General features: G+C 58.1%; 1 protein-coding gene across 1 annotated transcript; it reads left to right on the top strand.

Annotated features, from left to right (window-relative positions):
• Positions 1 to 1,521: 1,521 nt before the first annotated feature.
• Trim29 (tripartite motif containing 29) lies at positions 1,522 to 23,664 on the top strand. The gene is made up of 9 exons (XM_042682919.1): positions 1,522 to 2,343; positions 9,374 to 9,469; positions 10,123 to 10,356; positions 11,369 to 11,567; positions 13,086 to 13,184; positions 15,443 to 15,535; positions 17,052 to 17,147; positions 20,275 to 20,351; positions 23,579 to 23,664. Exons 1-9 carry the CDS (start codon positions 1,522 to 1,524, stop codon positions 23,639 to 23,641), a joined length of 1,779 nt encoding a protein of 592 aa, XP_042538853.1. The 3' UTR covers positions 23,642 to 23,664.
• Positions 23,665 to 24,986: the final 1,322 nt, after the last annotated feature.

Raw genomic sequence — 24,986 nt, 5'->3', positions numbered from 1 at the left:
TTCTGAGAAGGGGTTCCCCATCCTAGAAATCCCCGTAAGCTTGTGGGCAAGTCATCAGCAAGTCCAAACAAGAGGGGGGCTCGGGCGGGGCCTGAGGACAGAGCCCTGGGAAGGAGGGGAACACGGGTCAGGCTCCAGTGCTCCCCACACCCCAAACACACACCTCCTCTTAAAACCCAGCTGCTTTGTGAGCCAAGCTCATCTCTCCCCTTGTTCCCAGGGCTGGGATGGCAAAGGATTAGCTGTTCAGCCAGGTTGAGCCGAGGGTGTGGAGTCTAACCAGGAGAAGGACCGAAGCCCACTCCCTCCACATAGCCCAGGACCCGCCTCTCTGGCCACATCCACCATCTGCCTACCCTCCCCGTCCAGCCTGTCCTGTATTCAAGGGGGCAGGGAGAGGCTGCCTTTCTGCAGGAGCTGAGGATCCTAGGGTTTCCCCAGGGGGGCAAGGAAGAGAGGGAGAGCGAATGGCTGTTATTTTTCTCCTGGTTTATCTGAGCTCGGGACTGTACTGTTGTCTTTTGTGGAGGAGATTACCGGTGGTCTCATCTGGAGAATGTAGGCAGATTTTTTTTTTTGAGTCACATGACAAGTCAACTTTGAAAAGGGGGAGTTAGTGAGGATTTGGGGTGGTGGTTCCAACTCCTTGGCTGGCATGGCACAGATTCTCCCCCTCCCTTGCGCTGTGTCTCTGGCCTTGGGGTGGAAGCAGGTTCAGACCTGCTCTAGGAGACAGCTAGGGCCAGGCTGTGCCTCTCCGAGGCCACGGGACAGGAGAAGGGATGCTAGACTCTCTCAGGTCATGGGTTCAAATCCCTACTCTGGTACTGGATGGAAGCCAGCGAGCCGTCTTCTGGGAGCTTTGGCTGCCTCATCTAGGACAGGATTGAAGATGGTGGTCAAGCACGCCGGGCAGTGCCTGCAAGTTGGATGTGACCAACACCCCCATCACCCTGTCTCCTGAGATCTCTGTTCAAGGCAGCCCACGCTCCCGGGCTAAGCTTCCGCTGAGAAGCAGCCCCTCTGTGTGGGGTGGAGCCGCTCCTCTGAAATCAGAACTGCTAATTACAAGGCTATTTGGCTTGTGTGACCCAATTCGGGCCATCTGTCCTCTGGGCCTCTCTTCAGACACCTCATTTTCTGCCCCAGGGCCTTGGGGCTCAGCAAGGGCTGCTGGTCTGTGAGGACAGAGGACCTGCTTCCTGGGGGAGAAGGGAATGAATGCGTCAGTCGAGGCAAGCAGCCTGGCTGGTTGTGGCGTGGTGGAAAATGATTACACTGAAGGAGGGGGTGGGGGGATCACTTCTAAAACACCAGGCGGGGCGGGGTCTCACGGGCTGCTCTGCAGGCGGCAGGCCTCTCCCAGGGCCCGGTCGTGGCTCCTCCTCCTCGCAGGTGTGTCCCAGGTGTGTCTCCGGGAAACCTGTGGCCGCCTGCCCCACTCCCTGCCCGGACACCCACCGCGGCACCGGCCTGCAGCCCCAGCCGGCTCCACCAGCAGCCACCCCCAGCCACTTCGACATGGAAGGGACGGACGCATCCAGAAGCAACAGCTCGAGCCCCGACAGCAGGGACGCCCGCAGCCCCCCGGGCCCCAACGGCACGGTGGTGGAGAACGGCGGCGGCAGAGCGGAGGGCCCCGAGGCCAAGCCGGGCAGCAGCGGGCAGGGCGGGGAGGCGGCCCCGGGCCGCGGCGCGGGCAGCTCCCCGAGGGCGGCCGAGAGCCAGGGCGCGCTGTCCTCGGGCCCCGAGTGGCGCAGGCCCATCGTCCAGTTCGTGGAGTCCGGGGAAGACAAGGGCCCCAACTACTTCAGCATGGACTCCGCGGAGGGCAGGAGGTCCCCCTACGCCGGGCTGCAGCTGGGCGCGGCCAGGAAGCCCGTGGTCACCTTCGCTGACAAGGCCGAGCTGCGCAAGTCCATCTTCTCGGAGCCCCGCAGGCTGTCGGGGCCCCTGGCTGAGCCCGGGGAGGCCCGGAGGGGCAGCGGCCCGCGGGCCGAGCTGGGGGGCCCGCCGCGGGCCGAGCTGGGGGGCCCCGGCGCCCAGGAGGTGCCCTGCGACTCGTGCATCGGCCACAAGCAGCGCGCCGTCAAGTCGTGCCTGGTGTGCCAGGCCTCCTTCTGCGAGCTGCACCTCAAGCCGCACCTGGAGGGCGCCGCCTTCCGAGACCACCCGCTGCTTGAGCCCATCCGCGACTTCCAGGCCCGCAGGTGCCCCTTCCACGGCAAGACCATGGAGCTCTTCTGCCAGACCGACCAGACCTGCATCTGCTACCTGTGCATGTTCCAGGAGCACAAGAACCACAGCACCGTGACGGTGGAGGAGGCCAAGGCCGAGAAGGAGGTGACTGGCCTGGGGGGGGGCCCTCCTCTCCTTCCCTTTTCCCTGGGCCCCTGGCCACCACCTGCACCTGGGGCACCCTAGCCTCTGTCTCCCTAGCTCCCTAGCTTCCCTGTGCTGTGCTTGGCTCTTATTCGATTCTGTTATTTTAGTTTTGTTTTGCTTGAACTCAAGGCTTGGGCACTGTTACTTTGTTTTGCTTTGTTATTTTTTCCCCCTCTCAAGGCTAGTTGGTGCCACAGCTCTACTTCTGGCTTTTTTTTTTGAGGGGGGGGTTGGTTAATGGGAGATAAGAGCTTCATGGACTTTCTTACACTGGATGGCTTTGAACCTACATCCTCAGATCCTAGCCTCTTGAGTAGTTAGGAAGACAGGCGTGCACCACGAGCATGACTGGCTTATTATTTTTTTTCCTTTTCTTTTTCTACACCCAGGATGAGGGGTTCAAGGCCCGATCTTCTCAGATCTGATTCACAGATAATCAAATAAGGGCCTAGAAAAGGCCGGGGGTGCTTGACTCGGTGGAGACCCAACTATTCACCCGCACTCTTGGGCGTGGCCCCCGGCCGGGGTGTCTGCTCTTGGTTGTTTAAGGGAGAGAGCATTTCTCCTACCTGAGCAGGACTGGCCCTGGGAATGGGCTAGAGATAAGGGAAGATGTTAGATGGGGGGAGTTTGGGGCCAGTGACATGTCCCCCGTGGCTTGCGTTTGCAGTACAGTGACTGTAGGTTTCACCTGACCCGGGCCGCTCCATTTCTCCCCCAGCCTCCTGCACCCTCCTTCAGGAAGGGCCCCGGGGTGTGTGTGGCTGCAGGTGGACGCCGCTGGGGTGGGGTGCACACTGATGTGTGTTTTGTACGCATGTGGGTGTCTGTGAATGTGGGTGTTGGCATAGGAGGTACGTAAGGTGTTTGTGTGAATCTGGTGTGTGCGCGGTGGAGGGGAGGTGTGGAGGCAAGTAGAGGCCTGTGGGCAGGACGTGCCAGGGGAAGGTCCCACAGGGAGGGGCCGCGGAGGCTGCGTTTCCCCCCCCCCCCCACAGGCCGAGCCCACTCTTCCACACCTTCCTGGGATAAACCTTCCTCTTGGTCAATGCAGGGGACTCCATTTTCCACAGGTTTTGCAACCGCAGAGCAGGCTGGCATTGGGTCCCTCTTGGCCTAGCCGATCTCTCCCTCTCTCTCTCTGTTTGTACCTCACCTCCACCCTTGGGTAAGGAGGGATGAGTTAAAGATGACAACAGACAAAGATGCTTTCCAGAAGTTTCATGTTCACCCTTGACCGCCCCCCCCCCCCCCAGCTTCAAGTTTCATGGTGGGGGACATTGCTGGAGCAGGAACACGGGGCTCACCTGTAAGGACCTTAGCTGGGAAGTCAGAATGGACCACCAGGCAAGCTTCATCGCCACAATGAGGAGGCTGAGTGGGCCTCACTTAGACTGGACTGTGCTCCAGTCCTGGTTTTGCCTCCAACGAGCTGCTAGACAGCAGACGAATGCCTTTCATTCCCTCTTAGTCATACTTTCCCTCTATGTGAGCTGGAGGGGTTGGGCTCTGGTTGGTTTTCGAGTTACCCCATGGAATTCTAGGATTCTTGGGAAGGCCTTGGAGTCCTCGAGGTAAGGAGGGCTGGCAAAGAGGGGCCCAGAGGACAGAGACTCCAGGTTCCTACCTCTCTTATAAGCCAGGCACACATACTGATCTACTTTGGTCCCAAATACCATCAGAATCTAGGGTGCTACCATAGAAAGTTCTGAGTACCCAGGGAAGAGGCAGGTTTGGTGGGCAGCCCCCTAGGAAGGCCCCAAGAACTCTTAGGTTCACGTTCTGGTTTGAGAGTTTCTGTGGGGCTCAGGTAATCCTTGGATTTGAGGATTCGAAATGTAGGACAGGAGGCAGACACACAGCGCTCAGACACAGACAAGACTGGAGCGCCCTCCCAGGGATGCAGAAGCTCTGAGAGTCAGGGTGGAGAGGACGATGCCAGGCCCGGTGGAGCATTAGCCACGAGGTCTCCTTCTTCCCCATAGAGCAGAACACCGGCCCGGAGGAAGGAAGGGACTTGGCCAAGATGTTTGTTAGGAGAAGAAGCTCCTACTTCCTCCAGAGATGTGAGCTTTAGGAGAAAATGCTAGATCCACTAGAGTGACTGCATTCGAGGGAACTTGGGGGCAGCCAGTGTGTGTGTGTGTGTGTGTGTGTGTGTGTGTGTGTGTGTGTGTGCACGCGCGCTTGCACAGTGAGGAGAGGCAGGGAGGAGGGGGCTGAGAAGCCAGGAGATGAGCTGAAAGCAGTCTGCGCAGGCCCAGCTCTGCTGGCATGCCAGGCGCGGGGACACTGGGGCCAGCCAGGATAGTGGGATGAAGAGCAATCGTGTCAACGCTGGCATCTTGTGGAGGCATCCTCTGCAGACCCAAACATCGGCCCCCACACAGCTTTGTCCAGGAGCCCGGGCAGAACCTGCTCCGCTGGCCCACAGGGAGGGCTGGAGGGTGGAAGCCCAGCCCTGTCTGGGTTAGTTGCACAAAGCTGATGATGACAGAATGCTGTGGGTGTTGATTTCCCCGGGCCTGTGCTCTTCCTACAGACTCTGAGTAGACTGTGAGTAGAGGCTATGCTAGGAGAAAGGTAACTTGGCTTGGAGGCATGACAGTATCCTCTCCTTTGGTAAGACTCCAGGTCGCCATGCTTCCCCTCCTCCAGAATATCAGAGGTGCACACTGGTCCCCCTCTGCCTCTGTGTATTTCCTGAGCTAGGTTAGGTGACGAGTCAGAAAGGACCTGTGTCTTCCTGTGTCTGAAGGCCCTCATGACCTTACTCAGGTGGGCCACTAACTGCTCTGGGCAGTGCTGTCCTAGGTTGGCTCCAGCCTGGCCGCGGGGGGTGACAGCCTGATTGGTGCCTATCAGCTCTATCATCTGTCACAGATCACCTCTCCCACCACAACGCGTGGCTTTGACTGTCATCTGATTGGCTACTTGTTCCAGGAAGGCTGTTGGGCATGAGCAGCCATTGGTCCTTGAGTTTTCTGGCCACATTGGTCTGGGCAGGAAAGCTCTTTAGGTAGACAGTGGGGGGGGGGGGGAGGGGGCTGAGATTTGGGAAGAGGAGAAGGAAGGGCTGGGGTGCCCAGGAACAACTTCCTCCCCCCCCCCCTTAGGCTCTACAGGGAATACAGGGAGAATTCCCATTTGCTCTGGGACAGGGTCTGAGACTGGGCGTAGATGACCTGCTATTCTGGAAATAGCCAAATAAGAGAGGTTCACAGATCGGAAGCAGGACTAGGAGAGTGACTGGTAGGCAGGCGGGTGGTGGCAGGATCTCTCTGGAGCATGTCTGTGGGCTTGGCATCTGCACGGCTGTCCTGTGGGGGAGGGGATTGCACTTGATTAGTGCATAGCGACAGGTTCACCGATACCAGGAGACTTATACAAGATCCGGCACTTTCCTGGAGGACCAGACAGGTCTTCCTGTGCTGCTTGAGTCCAGGGTTCCCAAATGGCGGGCCTTAGGATGGAGTCACTTGATGATTTTGTTGAGATACAGATTTCAGAGCCTTTCCTAGGGGAGATTCTGGCTCAAGGGGTCCGAGCTTGGGGTCTATATTTTTAAGTCTCCCTCAGGGGTTCTAATGTGTGCCAGGGTGGGAATTAGAGATCGAGCCCCATTTTTCACAAGGAAACCGATGCCTAGGGAGGGGGAATGGCTTCCCCCTCGGTGCCAGGTCCCAGCGGGCCCCTCCCTCACCTCAAGGCTGGGAGGGAGCAGAGACTCTAATCAAGTAGACGCACTGATGCTGGGCTGCTTGACGTCTGAGTGGAAACAGGGAAATCTATCCAGCATTTCAGATTCTTATCCAGATAATTACCATGTGACTAGGAGTACAAATTTGGCAATTAACTGGCTCATTTGGCAAATGTCACAGCCCAAGGCCCATGTAATTAATCCAGGCCAGGGGATGATGCTGGCCAGCCGATCCCCCTTTCCCTGAGGGACCACCACGTCCATGTGTCCACGTGTCCATGTGTCCGGGTGAGTCCTCAGGCAGGTGTATCCTGGATGCCCAGTTGAGGCTGAGCCGACGGAGCTGTGCCATCCCTCGGCTCTGAGGGACCTGTGTTCACTGACTGCAGGAAGGTTTTCACGGCTGTGTGGCCCACGGAGGGCTGACAGAGAGGAGACGCACACACCAGACAGTGTGGGAGAAGGAACAAAGGGAGCATTTAGGGGCAGGCCTGGGCAGGGCAAAGGCAATCAGGAAGGAGGGGTGGAGAGGGGTGGGGTGGTGGAAGCTGAGGCCTGTCAGACACCAGGGGCTCCAACCACACTCCGTGGGAGGAGAGAGAGGAAGCTGGGGCCTAGGGGAGCAATAGAAGAGAGAGAATCTCCGGATTGTCCCTCTGAGCCTAGGTGGGCTTAGATTTGCAGGGGTGAAGGGGAAGGTCAATGTGCTACAGGAGAACCTGAGCCATTGCCCCCGAGCTGGCTCTAGCTCTCTCCAGCGGAGAGTCTTGCGGTTGCGAAGGGCCTTGATGCTTTCTTTCTCTTCATGAGGTCTCAGGAAGTCTCAGGATCTTTCTAGACCTGGGTCTTTGAAGCTGGAAAGCGGGCTAACACTCCTGGCCTTCCCAGGTGTGTTTATTGCTTGAAGCATTTGCTGGTAGACACTCTGTGACTTCCTTCCTCCTTTAGAATCTTCCCAGGTTCGACGATTTCCTGCACCAGAAAATCTAACCAGAACTAAGTGGGTTCAAGGCTCCTCCCTAAAGGCCTGAGCCCCAGCCCCCCTCCACGCCCGGACTCATCTTGGGGACGAGGGGCTGTGCTAGCTGTGTAGCACAGAGCCCAGGTGTCCTGCAAGTCTGATCCTGCCAGCTGTGGGTAGCAGGCCCCTCCCAGACCAGGTCCAACTTCTTTTGTGCCCCAGAGAAAAGGAGGGCCAGCTCTCGGCCTCCTGGACCCACTCTTCCACCCACTGCCGCAGACAGCCTGACTCCACGTTTGCCCTTGCGCGTGTCCAAACCGGCCGCCTCTCCTCCACTCCTCCCAGGCTGCTGGCTGACATCGCTCCAGACTCAAGCTGGCCGGCCACTCCCTTCCTTCACTCTCATACACAGGCCTGACTCTCTCGTGAGCCTAGATGCTTCATGGTCTAAGCACCCCTGGATTTGGACCCATATACTCAGTACCTTACCTTTCCCTCTTGACCCAGTGAATCTATGCTGCCCAGGTGTGGCCTTCTCTTACCTGCGGCTGACCACACACCTCCCGACAGGTGTCCCTTTGGATAATGCAGCCATTCCTAGCCCTTCATGCTTTGGCCTTCTCCTTCTCTAGTCAAAACCTTCTCCCACTGTCAGGGATTTAAGCCCACCCGCGGCCCCCTGTCTGCCTTGCCTAGACCGCTCAGGAGAGGGGTGAGGGAGAGCAAGGCTTCCTTCCCCAAAGCCACCAGGCTACTCTAGCCACGGTCGGCTCCATGGCCCTGGGGAGCCCAGCCACCCCTCTGCACCTCGGTGGGGTGCCTAGAGGTGTGTGGAGTGGTGATAGGCCCGGCTGCTCAGGACTCCTGGGCGATGGAGCCCATGGTTCTGGAGGTCTGTGCATCCTTCACCTCTGCCCGCTTCTTGTGGATGCCTCAAGGAGACAGCTAGAGGAAGGGGTGGGATTCTGCATTCAAAACCCAGCCATGGGGCAGGGACGGGGGTCTCTGAGCAAACCAAGACTTTGGCGGATGCATTGCCATTGCTGCCTGTTGGGTGAAGATGGGCGCTTGCCTCCTTCTAAGCTGGAAGGGCGGCGGAAGTTTCAGAGAGGAGCCCAGTGACACTAAAGCTGTGTCTTTGACTTGACTGAATGCAGTTGACTTTAGCTTTATGTCTCTCATTCTTTTTTTTTTAATTATTGTTATTATAAAGGTGCTATATGGAGGGGTTCCAGTTACCTACGTCAGGTAAAGAGTACATCTCTTCCCTCGCTCTCTCCTAGATTTTCCCTCCCATTGCCCATGCACAAGTTGTATAGTTCATTTCCAATGCAGTGTTCACTGCTGCATTTGTTCATCCTTTGTCCCTAATTCCTGTGCCTCCACTTACCCTCCCAAAGGGACATGCAAATGAACGAATAAGACAACAAGCAAAGAAAACAAAAACAGCAAAAAAGGGAAAAAAACTCCTTTGTTTTCATTTCCTGGAGTTCCTTTTGGTGAACATTATTTTGTGTGATCAGAGGTGCAGAGGCCTTCTGCCTTTCTGTTCCTCTCCTAAGAGCACCCCCTGTGGTCTCCCACTGTGTGTGAACGTCTAGGGACCTGTATATTTTATTACATCCCTGTATGTTTTAGATCTGGCTTCTCCCTGTGAGAGAAATATGCAATTCCTCTCCCTTTGCTTCAGTGACAGCAGCTTTTCAGAGAAGGGCCTCTCCCCTCACAGAATGCACGGTGTCTGTCACCCAATCTTCCAGTGCAATCTGGAAACAGCCCACCCCAGACCCCGGCAGCGTGCGTGGCCCCTGAGCCGGAGTGTTAGGCCCTTGCCCTCTAGTCTTCCTCCCCAGACACCCTGGGCGAGAGCCCTCATCTTGCTGAATCTGCGGGTGCAGTCTCCTTTCCCATAAACAGGTTTATAGAGGAGCCTGCCCGGACGGAGCCCATGCCAGCGGCAATCCTGGCCTCGGCTTTCAACACAAGCCCCACGTCATTCCACAGTAACGCTGCATGCTGTGGCTGCTATGGACACTCCCTGGGCTGGGCTGGGCTGGGCTGAGGTCTCCCCTCTCCCCCCATGGCCTCATGTCCATCAAAAAAAGCAAGAATCCCACCAACCAGCCTCCCGCTTGCTCAGGAGGAAGATCTAGTGCCTATGAAGATGTAGTCAGGAGCTTGGAGATCTATCTAACTGTTGTCAGAATGGAGGAGTGCTGAGCCTACCAACAGTTTGCTTCTCCAGTGGGCCCACAGCCTGGGGGCCTGGGGGTCTGGTGCTGGTCCCTGTCCTCCGTGCTTGACTTCTTCCTCTCCCCCTCCTGCAGACGGAGCTGTCACTGCAGAAGGAACAGCTGCAGCTCAAGATCATCGAGGTGGAGGATGAAGCGGAGAAGTGGCAGAAGGAGAAGGACCGTATCAAGGTGAGCCCTGGGCTCCTGCTGCGCCCTGCTGTGGCTCCTGGCAGGAGGCAGGCTGGGGATCCTGCTGACCATTCTCCCACCCCCTTTGGGGTTCCTACCTTCTCCCCTTCTCCATCCTCACCAGGCATCCTGGTGAGCTCTTTCCTGTCACCTACAGCTCACTTGATTCCATCACAGCTAAAGAGATGCCTGCTCTTCCTACCAGACTACCAAACCACCAGATACTTGCCATTTTGCCTCTGCTGTGCCAGTGTGGCTAGATGTCTGTCTGCTGTGGTTTGGGTAATTGCAAACCGTATGCCCTAGCCACATGAACACTAGCCAGTTCCCTTTCTGAGTGATGCGTGGTTGCGGCTGGGGTTTTGGTGAGCCTGGCTTGGCTCATGAGAAATTGTCGGGGCCCGCAGGGAGTCGCTCAGGGTGGAACGGTGGCTCCACAGTGGACAAGGAAGGGTGGGCTGTTCATCTATCCACAGGTGGCAGCCCTCGGCGATGCCCTTGAACGAGATTCACAGCCAGTTGGGCTGGCCAGGCCAGGGCACCGGAAATGCCCTCATTCTGTGTTAGGAACCCAGAGATGAGCTTCACTAGGGAGAGCTCCGTCCACTCCTTACTGAAACCCTTCTTTGTCCCTCCCCTGCTTCTGATCCTAGAGCTTCACCACCAATGAGAAGGCCATCTTGGAGCAGAACTTCCGAGACTTGGTGCGAGACTTAGAGAAGCAAAAGGAGGAAGTGAGAGCTGCCCTGGAGCAGCGGGAACAGGACGCCATGGACCAAGTGAAGGTGATCGTGGACGCTCTGGACGAGAGGGCCAAGGTGCTGCACGAAGACAAACAGACCCGAGAACAGCTGCACAGCATCAGCGACTCTGTGCTCTTTCTGCAGGTAATGGCACACCACCATTCAACCTCAATCCTTCCTTCCCATCCACTTTCCCAGACCCCCATCCATCCATGCATGCATCCATCCATCTGTCTGTCCATTCGTCCATCCATGCATCTATCCATGCATGCATGCATCCATCCATCCAATCATTTAATTTTTCCACCCACTCTACTCCCCTACTAAATATGGAGGCACACGAATACCACCTTGTACTAACTTCAATAGGGCCCAGTAGGGCCCCAGGCTCAAATCAGAGGGAGCTCTGTGACTGATTAGTATTGTCTGCTCTGGGGTGATGCCTGAGTTCCGCCTATTTATTATCTTTGATCTAGCCCATTTGTCTATTCACCTATCCATCTTTCTTTCCAAGAGAATATTTTGGGTCCTCCTGGGTGCCTCGTACTCTATTAGGTGCTGTGGTAAATAGAGTAGTCTGAGACATGGTTTCTGCCCCCAAGCAGCTGCAATCCAGCTGGGAAGATAAGACATGTACAATTAAAGAACAATACAGGAAAGTGTGTAATTAAATGATAAAGCATGTGGCTCAGGAGATAAATGCCTGTGGAAACGCGGAGAAGGGCGAGCGGGCAGGAACAAGCGAAGGGCAGCTTTGTGGAGACGGAGTTTCTGTAGGCTCTTCCAGGCCACTTGGAGGGAGGAGGAGAAAGAGGGATGGAAGGGAGTTGAAGGGCACAGAAGTGTAGACAGGATTGAGAGAGATGTGGAAAGGTGGAAATACCTAGAATGCTCAAGAAAGTCCTATATCTCTTTATAGTTTCACCCAGATTCTTCCTAGCCCCACTTCAGAGACTGGGAATCATGGAGTCATAGATCAGATATTAAGCATCCACTGGCTTTTAGTTGGACCTTTTACCCAGGAAGGAAAAGCAGGTCTAGAACCCAGTTCCCTTGGCTCACAGCCCTGTCTTCCAGATGAGCTAGGAGCGCCCCCTTGTAGACAAACACCTGGAAGAGACTCAGGAAGTGAACGGTTTCTTTTCTTCCTTGATAGGAGTTTGGTACACTGATGAGCAATTACTCTCTTCCCCCACCCCTGCCCACCTACCACGTCCTGCTGGAGGGGGAGGGCCTGGGGCAGTCCCTTGGCAACTTCAAGGATGACCTGCTCAATGTGTGCATGCGCCACGTGGAGAAGATGTGCAAGGCAGACTTGAGCCGGAACTTCATCGAGAGGAACCACATGGAGAACGGTAGGGGCCCTCTGTGTGCAGGCCACGAGCACTTCTCTCCCAGGCTGATTCCCTCCCCTCCCCCTTCTCAGTGGTTCTGGGGATTGATCCCAGTCCTCTCCTAAGTCAACTCCTCGTGCCTGGGACAGGCTGGCATGTGTAGCTGGCACGGCCCGTCGCCGTTCCCACAATCCTCTACTTGAGTGTACCATGGACTGGGATTTGGGGGTTGCAGTCCCATTGGACTTGAAGTTCAACAGCTGAGTGCCAGTCCTGCCTGTGTGGGCCAGTCTCCAGGAGAAATGACCTAGAATGCCACCTGTGGCCTGAGGGACGGCTTGTGTGTCACCCTAGCTGTGATGGGTGGTGTTGAGCCCAGAAGTTGGGCTGGGCTGGGGATGGTGAGATACAGTGTGTCTCTGACTCACCAGCTCTGCTGAAACCAGCCCCTCCTCTGAGCCAGGCTGTCCCTGCAGAGGTCAACTGAGTCATCTTCCAGAAAGCCCTGGAACCTGAGAAACTGCCCCGTTAAGTCCTTGCCCATCAAGTCTCTCTAGGGCCTGAAGCCCGAGCACTTTCCCCAAAGCTCCATCCGTGGCCCGGGCTCAGCAAAACGTCTTTAGAACACAGCCTGATTAAAGTCTATTGGCCACCAATGCCCCAAGGCAATGTCCCTCTCTGGTCTCCGGGTGGAGCACGTGACTCTCGAGGGGTCTGGGAGTGTAGAGAATGACCAGTCAGGGCCAGCTCTGTGAAATCAGAGTCCTCAGGAAATATGGGGGACATTCAATTGCCCCGAAGGACAGATAAGCACTTCAGCAAGACAATCATTTGGCTTTTGGTGGCACTCAGACCCTGACAACTCTTCCTAAGGACAGCATGATGGTTCTTATGAGGATGGCGAGCCGCCGAGACCGGGTGCTCCCTGGACGCCGGGCATTGTGCTGAGCTCTTGCCTTGCCTTGTTTTTCTCTGAGGGAGGCAGGGAGCATCTTACAGAAGAGAAGGCTGAGGCTCAGGGAGAGAGGCATCTTTTCAGAGGCTGCTGCCGTGCTGGGTGCATAGCAGGGGGAGGGAAGGGCTGCTTGTCATCCTCAGAGAGTCCCCCCTGAGGCCTAGCCAGATCTGGGACGATGGCGCTAACTGGGAGTGGGAGCCTTTTAGGAGCCATCCAGTCTCTGGGCTGGTCACAGCGCCGTTTCTAGGTCACAGCCTCCATCTACCTGTGGCCCTGCATCAGGTGCAGGGTGTGTGCAGGGCTGGGCACTGCCCTGACCTGTGTCAGGGACGCTAGGAAAGCCTCTTTTGCTAATGCAACGTCCTGTCTGTCCTTGCTGCCTGGTGGCTAGCAGTGGTGGCAGATGGTGGGCAGGGGTGGCCCATCAATCAGACCTTGGAGTGACCTTGTGCTGTTTGCTGACGGCCTGGTTTTCTGCATTGGGGGATCCTTGGCTCTCCCTAGGTGGGGCTGAGGGTGAGGTCGCAGTGGGTCAGCTTGTCCCCCCCAATCTCTGCTGACCTGGCCTCTGAACTTCCCAGGTGGTGACCATCGCTACATGAACAACTACACCAGCTACGGGAATGAGTGGAGTGCTCCAGACACCATGAAGAGATACTCCATGTACCTCACGCCCAAGGGTAAGGGTGAGCCCCAGGCCCACGCACTGACTCAGCCAGGTCCTTCCTCCCGGGTGGGGCGGCCGGCTCACCTCTACCATCCTGGGAGAGTCTGGGCATGTGCAAGGTGACCAACGGTGTCTCCTTTCACTGTCAGGGCGAGAGGTGTCCTGGTTTAGATGACGAATAATCCAGCATTCCTCTGCTCCTCTAGGACCTCTCTTCTCAGGCTTAGGAGCCCTCCCTGCCCTCCTCTAGCCCTCTGTCCTTCAGGAGGTCTCTGGGCCTCCCCTCTGCCAGTGCCGGGCTGTGTAGAGCATTAGCTTAGGTCCTGAAGAATCCTGATCCCTGGGCCACCACCTTCAGGGACCTCTACTCCTCCTCTGGGTTTTTGACCTGCTCCCCAGCTCCCCAGTCCCCCTTCCGAGTCCCAGCCTACTGGGGCCACATACCTCCTGGAAAGTGCTCTGCCCCTTGAGCCATGCCCCCAGTCCTCTCCTAAGTCAAGTCCTGCTGCCCAGGACAGGCTGGCACGTGGCTGGCACAGCCCATCGCTGTTCCCACAATCCTCTACTTGAGGGTGCCTGGACTCGGATTTGGGGATTGTGGCCCTGTCGGAACTGTTCAACCGCTGTGTGCTGCTCCTGCCTATACGGCCCAGTCTCCAAGCTGCCGGCTCTCCAGGGGCAGTGACCTAGAATGTCATCGGTGCCTCTGGGGAGGACTTTGTCATCATAGCTGGCACCATAGCTGGGGTCCAGGCCGGGCCTCCCTGCCCTTGTTCTGCTACCGTAAATTCTTGGGTGCCAGCAACAAACCACAAGTGTAAGGGGGAGCCAGGGGCCAGAGATGGGGGGAGCGTGGAGGGAGGGGCAGAGGGAAGGGAAGCGAAGGGAAGGGAAGGGAGGAGACCTGGGAAGGCTCAGGGCTAGGGACAGGGGCAGAGGCCCTCAGCTGTCACCCATGGGGCAGGATGCACCCACAGGGGGAAGGCCTGGGAATCTGGAGGGTGAGCTTCCGGTCCCCTCATCAGCCAGCCGCTCCTTGGTGGCATCTTGCCCTGGGCGTTGTCCCTTTGGATGAGTGAGACGGTGAACTATACTCATCAGCAAACCAGTACTCTTCTTCCAGAACCTTCTAGTCACGGAACCCCAGCTGGCCCCCTTCATCTCCCTTAACCCCCAAGAGGCTGGCAGTCACAGGTGGCTCCCGTAGGGATGGGGAGCCAGTGTGGCCCCACGGCAGGCTGCCGGGAGTCCAAGGGCCTGGGTGGCTTGGGGTGGTCCTTGCTCCCTTTAGCTCCAGTGCCCCTCCCTCAGAAGAGGGCCTCCGTGGCCACAGCCTCCAGTGACATTTGTAGGTGGAAGAAACTGGTTTCTCCCTGCCTGGCCACCCACTCCTCTTCCCTCCCAGAGTCGGGGAGAGGAGGGGCAGGGAGGGGCTGGGGAGAAGTGTCAAGAGCTGGGAGACTGGGCCACTGGAGGCCACCAGGTGCTGAGCCCAGGAGCTTGGGGTCCCTGGGATGAGGTGATGGCCGTGTCCCCACCTTGGGGGAGGGCAGAGGGTGAGGAGGTGGAGGGCAGTGTGGCAAATGGAGGAGCTGCAGACTCAGGGTTTACAGGGAGGACCTGTGGGTGGTGGGTCCCATTTGGGGATGGGGTCCGGGAAGTTTAGGTGAGCGGGGAAGAGCTGGTGGAGCGTCCTGACCCACGGGTGCTTTGCCTTGCACCCCCTTCTTCACGGGCCGTGTGGAGCCCAGTGGGGGAGGACAGGAGGCTCCGATGGCAGCCATGTTTCCCAGTCCACCTTGGCAGTGGGGACGTGTCCCTGGCTGACCCATTGGCCACCTGCAGATGACTCAGCCCTCACTCGGCCCAGGGCCCAATGCCTCGGTCCCCACCATCGCCACGGTCACTTCTTCCTAAGCATTCTCTTTCCAGTCCCAAGTCTCACTCACATGGGGGTTGGCTCAGGAGGAAATTGTTGGCTTGTCAGCCTTCTGGGGACCCCCAAAATGTCCTACGTAGAACAATTGTACATCTTCATTATCCAGGACTGTCCAGGTGAGGTGGTCTGGGAGCAGTGACTGATGGAGCACTTCCCCCCCACACCCCTCCCCATTTGGCTATAAGTTGCAAGAGCACTTTCTACTAGACCAGTACTACAGTGCAGTCCTCTTGTGGGTACTTGAGTGCTAAGCTCCTCCAAGCCAGAGGCCACGGGTCCCCGGGGCGCGCCAACCTTTGTACAATGATGGGCAATCTTGCTCTGCCCCATAGGTGGGGCCCGGTCATCCTACCAGCCGTCCTCTCCCGGCCGCCTCTCCAAGGAGACCAACCAGAAGAATTTCAACAACCTGTACGGCACCAAAGGTAGAAGGGCCTCAGGTGGGGAGCAGGAGGAGGAGTGGTGGGGGAGGCGGGGCTGGGCCATGGCTTGAGGGGGCACCAGACGCCCCAGGAGCAGACCTGGGTGAGGAGCTGGGCAGGGGGGATGCCTTTGAGCTCACGGTGTTGGCGTGTATGCAGAGGGCCGGGCCGCGTGCGTGATGTCTTTACTCAGCTTCATGGGGAATCCCTGTATCCAGTGGGCTAACTGTCCCTGAAGGTGGGTCTGGGAAAGTAGGGGGAATGGCTACTCTGGGGTTAGTTCTGGGGATCCCTCCCAGCAACTACCAGATTAAGGACCCACCAAAGACTCCGCTGGTTTGTGTGCCTCTCTGTTGGGAAGTTATACGGTGCTTCCTTGTGCCATAGCTTAGCTATGAAAGGAAAGGCAGGCAGGGGCAGGTTTGTCCCGCCTGGGACACGGCAGCGGAAGGAGTCTATGGCAGGGGAGGGAGGTTACGGAAGGGCCAGGCCTCTGTCCTCTCCTGTCTTGGGGCTCACTGAGATCCTCCTCGGGGTCCTCTGGGATGGAGCATGTTCTGGGGGCTCATGGCCAACCCCAGCCCTTCCTAGCCACTGACTCCCATCTTCTTGGGGACCTCTGGCTTCCTGGGCAGATCTTGAGTCGGGAGCTACCCAGGGCTCCAGGCTGCTGGGGCTGGAGAAAGGTGTCTCACTTCCCGGGTGGCGGCTCTGAGACTCTGGCTTCAACATCCTCCTGATGTCCTGCGTCCCTCCCACGCTCACCCCTCCACCAGCACCTCCAGACCACAGGGCCACCCTGCACGGGGTTGGGGGGGGAGGGGGAGGGGGTGTGTGGCTCACACTGCCTAGGGGAGGGGCTGTGGAAGGTGACTCACCCCATGATTGCTGAATGGGGGAGCAGGGGGTGTCCCAGGTGATTCTGGGTCCAAAGCCTGGGAGAGAAAGGGAGGTGGAATGCTGAGGGTCTGGAGGGAAGCAGGGCAGTGGGTGGGGGGGTGGGGGGCGCTCCCACGAGCCTGTGTGCCACGATAAGGATTTGGCTTTCTGTTCCGAGGCCGGTGAGCTGTGAGTGGTACAGGGACAGGGCTGCGCTTTGTAACCTTGTTTGGTTGGTTTGGTCAGCACTGGGGTTTGAACTCATCCAGGGCTGTGTGTTGGCCTGGCTTGCGTCTTCTCATTTGAGTCACACACCTCCCGCCTGGCTTTTTTGCTGGTTATTTTGGAGATGGAGTCTTAGGGACCTTTCTGCCCGGACTGGCTTCACATTACGATCCTCTGGATCTCAGCCTCCTGCATCGATGAGGACAGGCGTGAGCTCCCGGCTTGCATTTCACACCTCCGATAGCAGCAAAGACGAAGGAGAAGCAAGGTTCTTGGCTAGAGAGGTAGCAGGAGGACGGAGAGAGCTCCAGGATGGGCCCCATGTGGGTCCTGGGGGCCTGCCTGGCCTCTCCTCTTCCAGCGCCCCCTGGGGGTTCTGATGCCTCCCCTCACCCCTTTTCTTTTGCCTTGCCAGGTAACTACACCTCCCGAGTCTGGGAGTACTCATCTAGCATCCAGACCTCCGATGACCACCCCACTGTTCAAGGCAGCTCCTCCTTCTCCCTGAAAGGTGAGCTCTCCCCCTGCCGCCCAGCTTTGGTCTCTGTGCCGTCCTTCCAGGAGATGAGAGCCTGGGCTGGCCTAGGGCAGGGGTGGGGGCTGGGCCCTGACCTTTCTCAGGGCCCCTGGGACCACCTACGGGTCCCTTCAATGTGCTCTGCAAACAGGCTCAGAAGCAGGACAGGGTACCCCCCTTCCCAAGCCCCAGCCACTGCAGGCCCAGCCTTTTACATCTTCTGCTGGATTTAACTTTGCCCTCCTGGCAACTTCCTGCACTGGTGGACTGGAGCGCAGGCCACTAGCACCTCTCAGAGCCTCATTGTGGAGGCCGCTTTGGGCTTGAACTCAGGCAACCTGGAAGGCCTCCTTTTCCTACACCTGGCCCCCTCCTGACCTGCGGGAGCGCCCAGAACTCTTGAAACAAGGCCAAGTGGTCAGTGCCTGCTGCCCCCCCCCGGGGTTGAGGTCACTCTGAGGGGACAGGGGCTCCTGGCCCTCACATCTCTCCCAATAGATTCAGCTTGGGTGAACCGGGGTAGCAGGACCCTGTCTTCCCCTGGCCTCAAAATATCTGGTCTGAAAGGAGAGGTGGGATGCTGGGTGCCTAGGGAGGAGGAGGAGGAGGAGGAGGAGGAAGAAGAGGAGGAGGAGGGGAGAGGCTGTGTGGGGGGCAGATGGACCCCAGTACTGGTCTTTCTGGGTCATCCTGCCCCTCTACCAGGCATGGGACTCCTGCATGGCTGGCCAGGGAAGGAGAAGGGACTAGAAGTAGGGGGTTTGGGTCTGCAGAACACTGGGGAAAGCTTTGCCCCCAAGTCAAGAGTGGGAAGCTCCAGGGCATGTCTTGGCCTATCTGGCTTCTAGAAGATTCCTCCTCTGGCCCCTAGGCAACTCCTTAGTGGCCTGCCTAGACCAGTCAGTCCATGGCCTTGGGGCTCCGCTCAAACACTGTGCTTAAGGAAGCGCCCCGAATGCTGGAGCTGCAGATGGCTTTGGCCGCAACCATCCTGTGTGCAGGGAGGACCCCCGAGCCCACCTGCACCCCTCCGGTGGTCCCACAGGCGGAGAGCACGCTGGGACTTCCCGGACAGCTCCGGAGGCTGAGCAGGGCTCAGAGCACGGAAGCCAGGGCACAGCCCCCCCCCCCCCCCCCGCCCCTAGGTGTGCAGGCCTCAGCCTCAGGCGCATGTGGCTAATGCCTCTCTCTCTCCCAGCAGGCACTGGGCAAACCCCCTATCAGTTCACCACCTTGGGACAGGCCACTGCTGAGTTTTCCAAGCCACTGGACCGCAGTGGGCTGTTTAAAAATAATCCCGGTACCTCCCGTTTCCCGCTCCTCCCCGCTCCTCTCCCACAGCAGGGCAGACATCCCGTGGGGGCCTCTCTGCCACTTCTAGGGTGCCCTGGTCCCTCCTCCCCAGAGCCATCCTCCTCCGCCGCCACCCCAACTCACTCTGTCTGGACTTCCGCCTGCTGCCCAAGGCCGGTCTTCTCGACCATTCCATCCCCATCTTCACCTATCATGGCTGGCATGGGATTTTCTTTCTGGGAAACCAGAGGCAAGGACTCTCCATCTCAAGCCAGGGCTGGAGGAACTCCTCCCAGGCTGCCCTGCACCCTTGGGTGCAGGGGAGAGCCCTGGGGTCCCGGCTCTGTCTTCCCACCGCTGCCTGGCCCGGTGCTGCGGTGGCCTGCGCCCACAGCAGCCTTGCGTAGAGCAGGGAAGGGCAGAGTGTCTCAGATAGGCCACAGCCTTGCTGGTCAGGGAACCAGCCAAGGACGGGCCCTGGCGAGTTCTCAGGCTTCTCAGCCTCTAGGTCACGGCTGATCGTTTCCCAGTCTGTGCCTGAGTGAGGGTAGATGGCTGGCATGGTGTGGTTTTTGCGGCTCTGTGGACAGATCCTTGTGTGCCGAGGGAGGGCTGGGGCCGTGGTGTGTCCCAAGCCCAGAGTGTGCTTCCTGTTCAGGGCTCGGGGCTCTGGGCTCCGGCCTGGCCGTCTCAACCCTGGGCAGCAGCCACACTGGCAAATCACTGTTCCTCTCCACCCCCATTTCTCTAATGAGACAGGGGAACACATGGTGGGGGGCACGTGAATGTGAGTGTGTGTGTGTGTGTGTGTGTGTGTGTGTGTGTGCATGTGCTGGTACAGGGGCTTGAACTCAGGGTCAGGGCACTGTCCCTTAGCTTTGTCTCTTAAGGCTGGCACTCGACCACTCGAGTCACACCTCCATTTCTGGCTTTTTAGTGATTAATCTGAGATAAGAGCTTCATGGATTTTGCTGCCTGGCTTGGTTTTGAACCTTGATCCTCAGATCTTAGCTTCCTGAGTAGCTGGGATGACAGGCGTGAGCCCGTGGTGCCTGGCAAGAGTATGAGTTTTGGAGTCTGATGAAGCCTGGCTTCAGATTCTGCTGTGCAGCTGAGGCGAACTGCTGAGCTCACAGAGGCCAAGAGAGGCAGGGCATGGCCAGGCCCTGGCATGGTGCTGGGTACAAAGCTGGGCTCAGAAATGAGAAACAGAGAGCTGGGAAGGTGGCTCAGTGGTAGAGTGCTTGCCTTCCATGCATGAAGCTCTGGGTTCCATTCCTCAGCACCACATACACAGAAAAGGCCAGAAGTGGAGCTATGGCTCAAGTGGTAAAGTGTTAGTCTTGAGCAAAAAGCTCAGGGCCAGTGCCCAGGCCTAGAGTTCAAGCCCCAGGACTGGCAAAAAGAAAAAAAAAAAAAAAAGAGAGAAAGAAATGAGAAGCAGAGTCAGGAGCAGCTCCTGCTGGGGAGGAATCCTGTCAGGAAATGCTTAGAAGTCACTCTTTGGGGCTCTGGGAAAGAGGGGAGCCCACAGGGGACCCCACATGGTGAGTGTGTGGCTGTCTCCCCATCCCAGCTGTCCAGTGCTGACCTGGCCCGGTCCATCTGGCCGGTCCCTCCTCCTGTCTGCCTCGCTGCTTCCTCCCTTTGGTTTCCAGTCGCCAGTTGCGGCCCGGCTGCTTGCATGCCTCTTCAGCTGGCTGCACTCGGTACTGGGCTAGATGATGCTTGGGGGTGTCTATGGGGTAGGCAGCTGTGCTGGGAGCCCCCCAGGGGGGTCCCTGACCACCAGCCCTTGGCTCCTTCTGACCAGCCTTTGTCTCCCCAGGCTACCCCTCCCTCATGCGGAGCCAGGTCCCCAAGGCCCAGCCCCAGACTTGGAAACCTGGCAAGCAGACCCTGCTGGTGAGTAGGCCGCCCCCAGGAGGGCTGCGGGGACAGGGTCCCCAGAGGCCAGAGCACCCTGCTTCCCTCGTCCGGAAGATTCTGACTCCTTTGGGCCACGTGGTGGGGAGGGAAGGGATGAGCGGCGGCTGGAATGTCTGCATGCAGCGAAGGCAGGGAACCGGGGTCGGTACACACTGGGCCTCAGTGTTCTAACCTGAGTAAGCACTGTGTAAGCCCTGTGCAAGTGGCTATCGAGCGCCTGTGGCTGGTGGTGCTTGGTCCTGAACTCCTCTGGGATTATGAACTTCTCAGTCCAGGAGATGGGCGTCCTGGAGATGGATTCCCCCACCCCCAGCCCCTCCTCCAGGAGCAGCTTTCTGGTTCTGGGAGCAAAGATACTTTAGGCCACAGGATGGGGGCAGGGAGGCTGGAGCATTAGAAATCCGTATCAAATGAAGTACCACGAGGCCCAGGCCACCTGCTGGCTGTGGCACCCTGAATGAGCCACAGACCCTCTTTGGGACTCGGCGTCTTCGTTTTTCATGATGTATTGAGCCAGGTGTGGATGGCTCATGTCTATAATCCTAGCCACTCAGGAGGCTGAGATCTAGAGGATCTCAGTTTGAGGCCAGTCTGGGCAGAAAAGTTCACTAGACTCCAAAATAACCAGCAAAAAACTAGGCTGGAGATGTGGCTCAAGTGGTAGAGCACCATCCGAGTAAGTGCAAGGCCTTGAGTTCAAATCCCTCTACCACCAAAAAGAAATATGAGTGCTTAGACAAAGTGATCCCCATGATCCTTTAGATCTGACGTGTCCAACCTCTGCCCAGGACCACAGTAACCAGGACTGTCACCTGCAGTGTCTCCAACACCCGCAATGCTTCTCTCCGGAGGTCTAGGCCACAGCCGGGGACCTGCCAGGTGTAGCAGAGGCCTGAGTCCTTGCCTCCCACAGTCTTTGCATTTGGAGGTCAGAGTATGAGGTCATTGGCTCCGGACCACAAAGAGGCTGGGGCTGGCTTAATTGGAAACAATCTTTAATCTGAGGGCAAGCAGAGCTAACTAACCGTGTGTAATTTGGAGCCTGGCCCAGGGGTATTGTATCAGCAGGTCTGCAGGAGGCAGCTATGGGAGGGAAATGGGGGTTTCTGCTGAGGACTCAGCCCTTCTCGTGCCTGCCATGTGTCCCTCCCCCCTAGACCTGGGACCTACAGAGCAGGCTCCCACCCCCCGCCCCAGACCCTGGCAGGGCAGACGCAGGTGCCGTGTATTTGTCCTCTGCTTTAGTTTGCCCACCTGTAAAATGAATTGGATGGCTTAGATGATTGCAGGGCTCTTAGAACTTTATTTGTTTTGAGGTACTAAGGTTGGAACTCAGGCCTCTTCAGGCACACCTCCAGCCGGGCTTTTTTTTTTCTTTCTTTTCTTTTTCTGTCGGTCATGGGGCTTGAACTCTGGGCCTGGGCGCTGTCCCTCAGCTCTTCAGCTCAAGGCGAGCACTCTACCACTTGAACCACAGCGTCACTTCTGGTTTCTTGTGGTTTATTGGAAATAAGAGTCTCACAGACTTTCCTGCCTGGGCTGGCTTTGAACCGCGATCCTCAGATCTCAGCCTCCTGAGTAGCTAGGATTACAGGCGTGAGCCACTGGCGCTGGCTTGTTGGTTATTTCTGAGATGCAGCCTGGCTGTTTTTGAAGGAGATTCTCCAGATCTCAGCCTCCTGAGTAGCTAGGATTCTGAGTGTGAGCCTCTGACACCTGGCTCCTTTATGACTTTTGACCTTGAGCCTGGGAGGACAGGAGGGTGATGGACAGGCCGCCTGGAGGCCGCTGCCGTCTGATCTCTCTCACCCACCATTCCAGGCCTGTCCCAAGACAGCGCTCCCTTCTCCCTGTGCATCCCGCCTTCCTGACAGAAAGGCTCTGTCTGGCCTTTTCCAGCTCCGCTCTTGGGTTTGAGGGTTGGGGACCTCGGTGTCTCTCTCTGCCAGGGTCTCCATTTCTTCCTTTGTTAACCGGTTTAGCCCAGGTCTAGGCTGAGCAGGTCACAGGCAGGAGTCCTGCGGTGAAGCAGCTACGGGCACGTGGCTGCCCAGGTGATACGAACCATGGGCAGGCAGGGCTGGGCAGGGCTCTGACCACTCTGGGATGTGTGTGTGGGGGACATAGCGTCTCCTCCTTGGGGATCAAGGCTTCCAGGGCTCAGTCTCCCACTCACATCACCAACCGGGCCGCCGGCTAGGACCTTCTTGGGGCCGATGGTGTTTGTAGGGGCCAAGTAGCAGCTTTGTTTTGCTCTTCTATTTTTTTTTTAATTAATAAGTTTTTTTTATTGTGAAGATACTGTACAGAGGGGTTACAGTTACATGAGCAAGGCGATGAGTGCATTTCTTATCAAGCGTTGTAGCCTCCTCCTTTGTTTCCCCTTCCCATCCCTGCCCTCCCGTCTCCCCCCCTCCCCCTCCTTTGTCTCCCCTTCCCCTCCCTGCCCTCCCGTCTCCCCCCCTCCCCCTCCTTTGTTTCCCCTTCCCCTCCCTGCCCTCCCTGCCCTCCCGTCTCCCCCCCTCCCCCTCCTTTGTTTCCCCTTCCCCTCCCTGCCCTCCCGTCTCCCCCCTCCCCGCCTTGCTCTTCTATTTCATCCTAGGGTTTGGGGGGCATCTCAGGGCCCAGATGTGGTGACTGGGAGGAAAGGGGGCCCCTGAGCTCCTGGAAGCACCCAGTGCGGTGCACGGGGAGCCCTGGTCTGTCCCGAGAGGCAGCTGGTCCCAGCGCCATCCACGGGGCAGGATGGGAGGAGCTATGGGATCCTGGGCCCCTGGGGGGGCCACACCGCACCCCTCTGTCTGGGTGAAGCCAAAGCAGCGAAGCACCTGAGATGCATAAAATGATGCCAAGACGGAGGTGGGAGGCCGGACGGAGGTTGCCTGGCCTTAGTTTGCCCGATGATAACAAGGATACAGTAACAGCAACTCATTTCATGGATGGTGGTGAAATGAAGCGAGTCTGTCTGTGCGCAGCACGGGGCACGGGGCTGTAGAGCTCAGGAGAGCAGACTGCTGTGGAAAGGTGGCGGCGGCGGGAGGCAGAGGCTCGGGCCCATGAAGCCCAGGCCGGAATGAACCCACACTGGAGACCATCAGGGCTCCACGTCTGTCAGGGCGGATGGCTAGAGCCTTCCAGCCTGGGAGTGTGGGTCTGGCCAGGCCGGCTTGCTGGCTCTCTAACCAGTCCTGTTTTCTCCACAGTCTCACTACCGGCCGTTCTACGTCAACAAGGGCAGCGGGACCGGGTCCAACGAGGCCCCGTGAACCGGGCAGGAGAGACGCAGCTCTTCACCCCTGCCCTCCCTGCCGCTTCTGCTTTCTAAGCTACTGTCTTCTTGATGGGGAGCAGGCCCCATCCAGCTCTGCCCTGCCCTCCTGCAGCCTCTGCCAGCCCTCTCAGGGCCTCTTTCTGCTGCCCTGCCAGCGGCTCTGTCCACGGCCTTTCCCTGCTTGGTGACTTAGAGTGATCGCTGCGACTCTTGTGCTCAGAGGCTCCTCTACCGCAGGGGTGAGAGGCAGGCGGCCTCTCCCCCTCGGGGGCTGGGTCACCGGCTCACATGGTCCCAGCCTGCCTCTCTGCCAGTGCCCCGTGTCTGGAGAGGTCAGTAGATGTCTGGCTAAGGCCAGCTTCCTAGCACCCCAATCCTACAGGGTCCCCCCTTTTCCCCAGCAGTCTGGTGCTGTCAGGAGGAGGCAGCCAGCCTAGCAGAAGCAGCAGCCCTGGGCCTCCCCAGATGGAAGCCCCCTCGGTGACTTGGCCCCATGCTGCCCTGGCCCTGGGCTCCCCCATCCACTTGGGGGTGCTCTCCTGTCTGGCAGGACCATCTCAGCCCGGGGATTTCTCTCTCCCACCTGCCAGGAGTAAGCCGCAACCCACCGTGTGAAACAACCCACCCGTACTTGCGGCCACTAGCCTGGCGGTCCTGAGGGAGACCCCAGTTACTTGTAGAATTTCCTAGGTTCTTGCTGATGGGGGAGAGCAAGTAGGCAGGGGTGGGGGTATCACATGCTGCCTGGGCAGGGAGTCTGCCTCCGCCCTCTGCCCACCCTCCAGGTCACATACCACAGCACCCTGGGCCTGGAGACCCAACCAGAGGCAGCATGGTGGGGTGAGGCTGGCGGGGCTGAGCAGGGGGGCAGCAAACAGGGCTGGGGACAGGAGCTTTTAGCACGGGCTTCCCCTCCTGAATAAACCTCTCACCCCTCACTCCTCTGGCCCTGTGTGGTGTGTTCCTGAGGTCCTGGGGGCCGGCAGCCACATGGACAACTCTTTCCCTCAGCGCAGTGTCCAGTCATCTTGCATCTTTCATTGTACCTGGAGTCTCCCTCCACGCTCTCCCCGTGCCAGGCCGAGTCTCTGAGGCTAAGAAGACTAGAACTTTCAGAGTAAGGCCTTGGTTGACGCTGAACACAAAGGGTGGGGAATAGGTTGAATATTCTGAGGGCCTCCGTGAGTGAGTAGATCCCATGACCAACCTGCCCAGAGCCTGCTAAGGGTGCTGGGTATCTGTGCTCTAAAGCCAATGGTGCCTCCCCCTGGCTGCACTGGAGCTGACCAGCATCTTCAGGCCTGACAAGTCTTCTACGAGCATGCACGTGTGTGTGTGTG

The sequence above is a fragment of the Dipodomys spectabilis genome, unplaced genomic scaffold, assembly GCF_019054845.1.
Source record: "Dipodomys spectabilis isolate Male_0828 unplaced genomic scaffold, ASM1905484v1 ptg000076l, whole genome shotgun sequence".
Classification (NCBI taxonomy): Eukaryota; Metazoa; Chordata; class Mammalia; order Rodentia; family Heteromyidae; genus Dipodomys; species Dipodomys spectabilis.
Note: the sequence above shows the minus strand (reverse complement) of the source record. Positions and strands in the feature narration are given on the sequence as shown.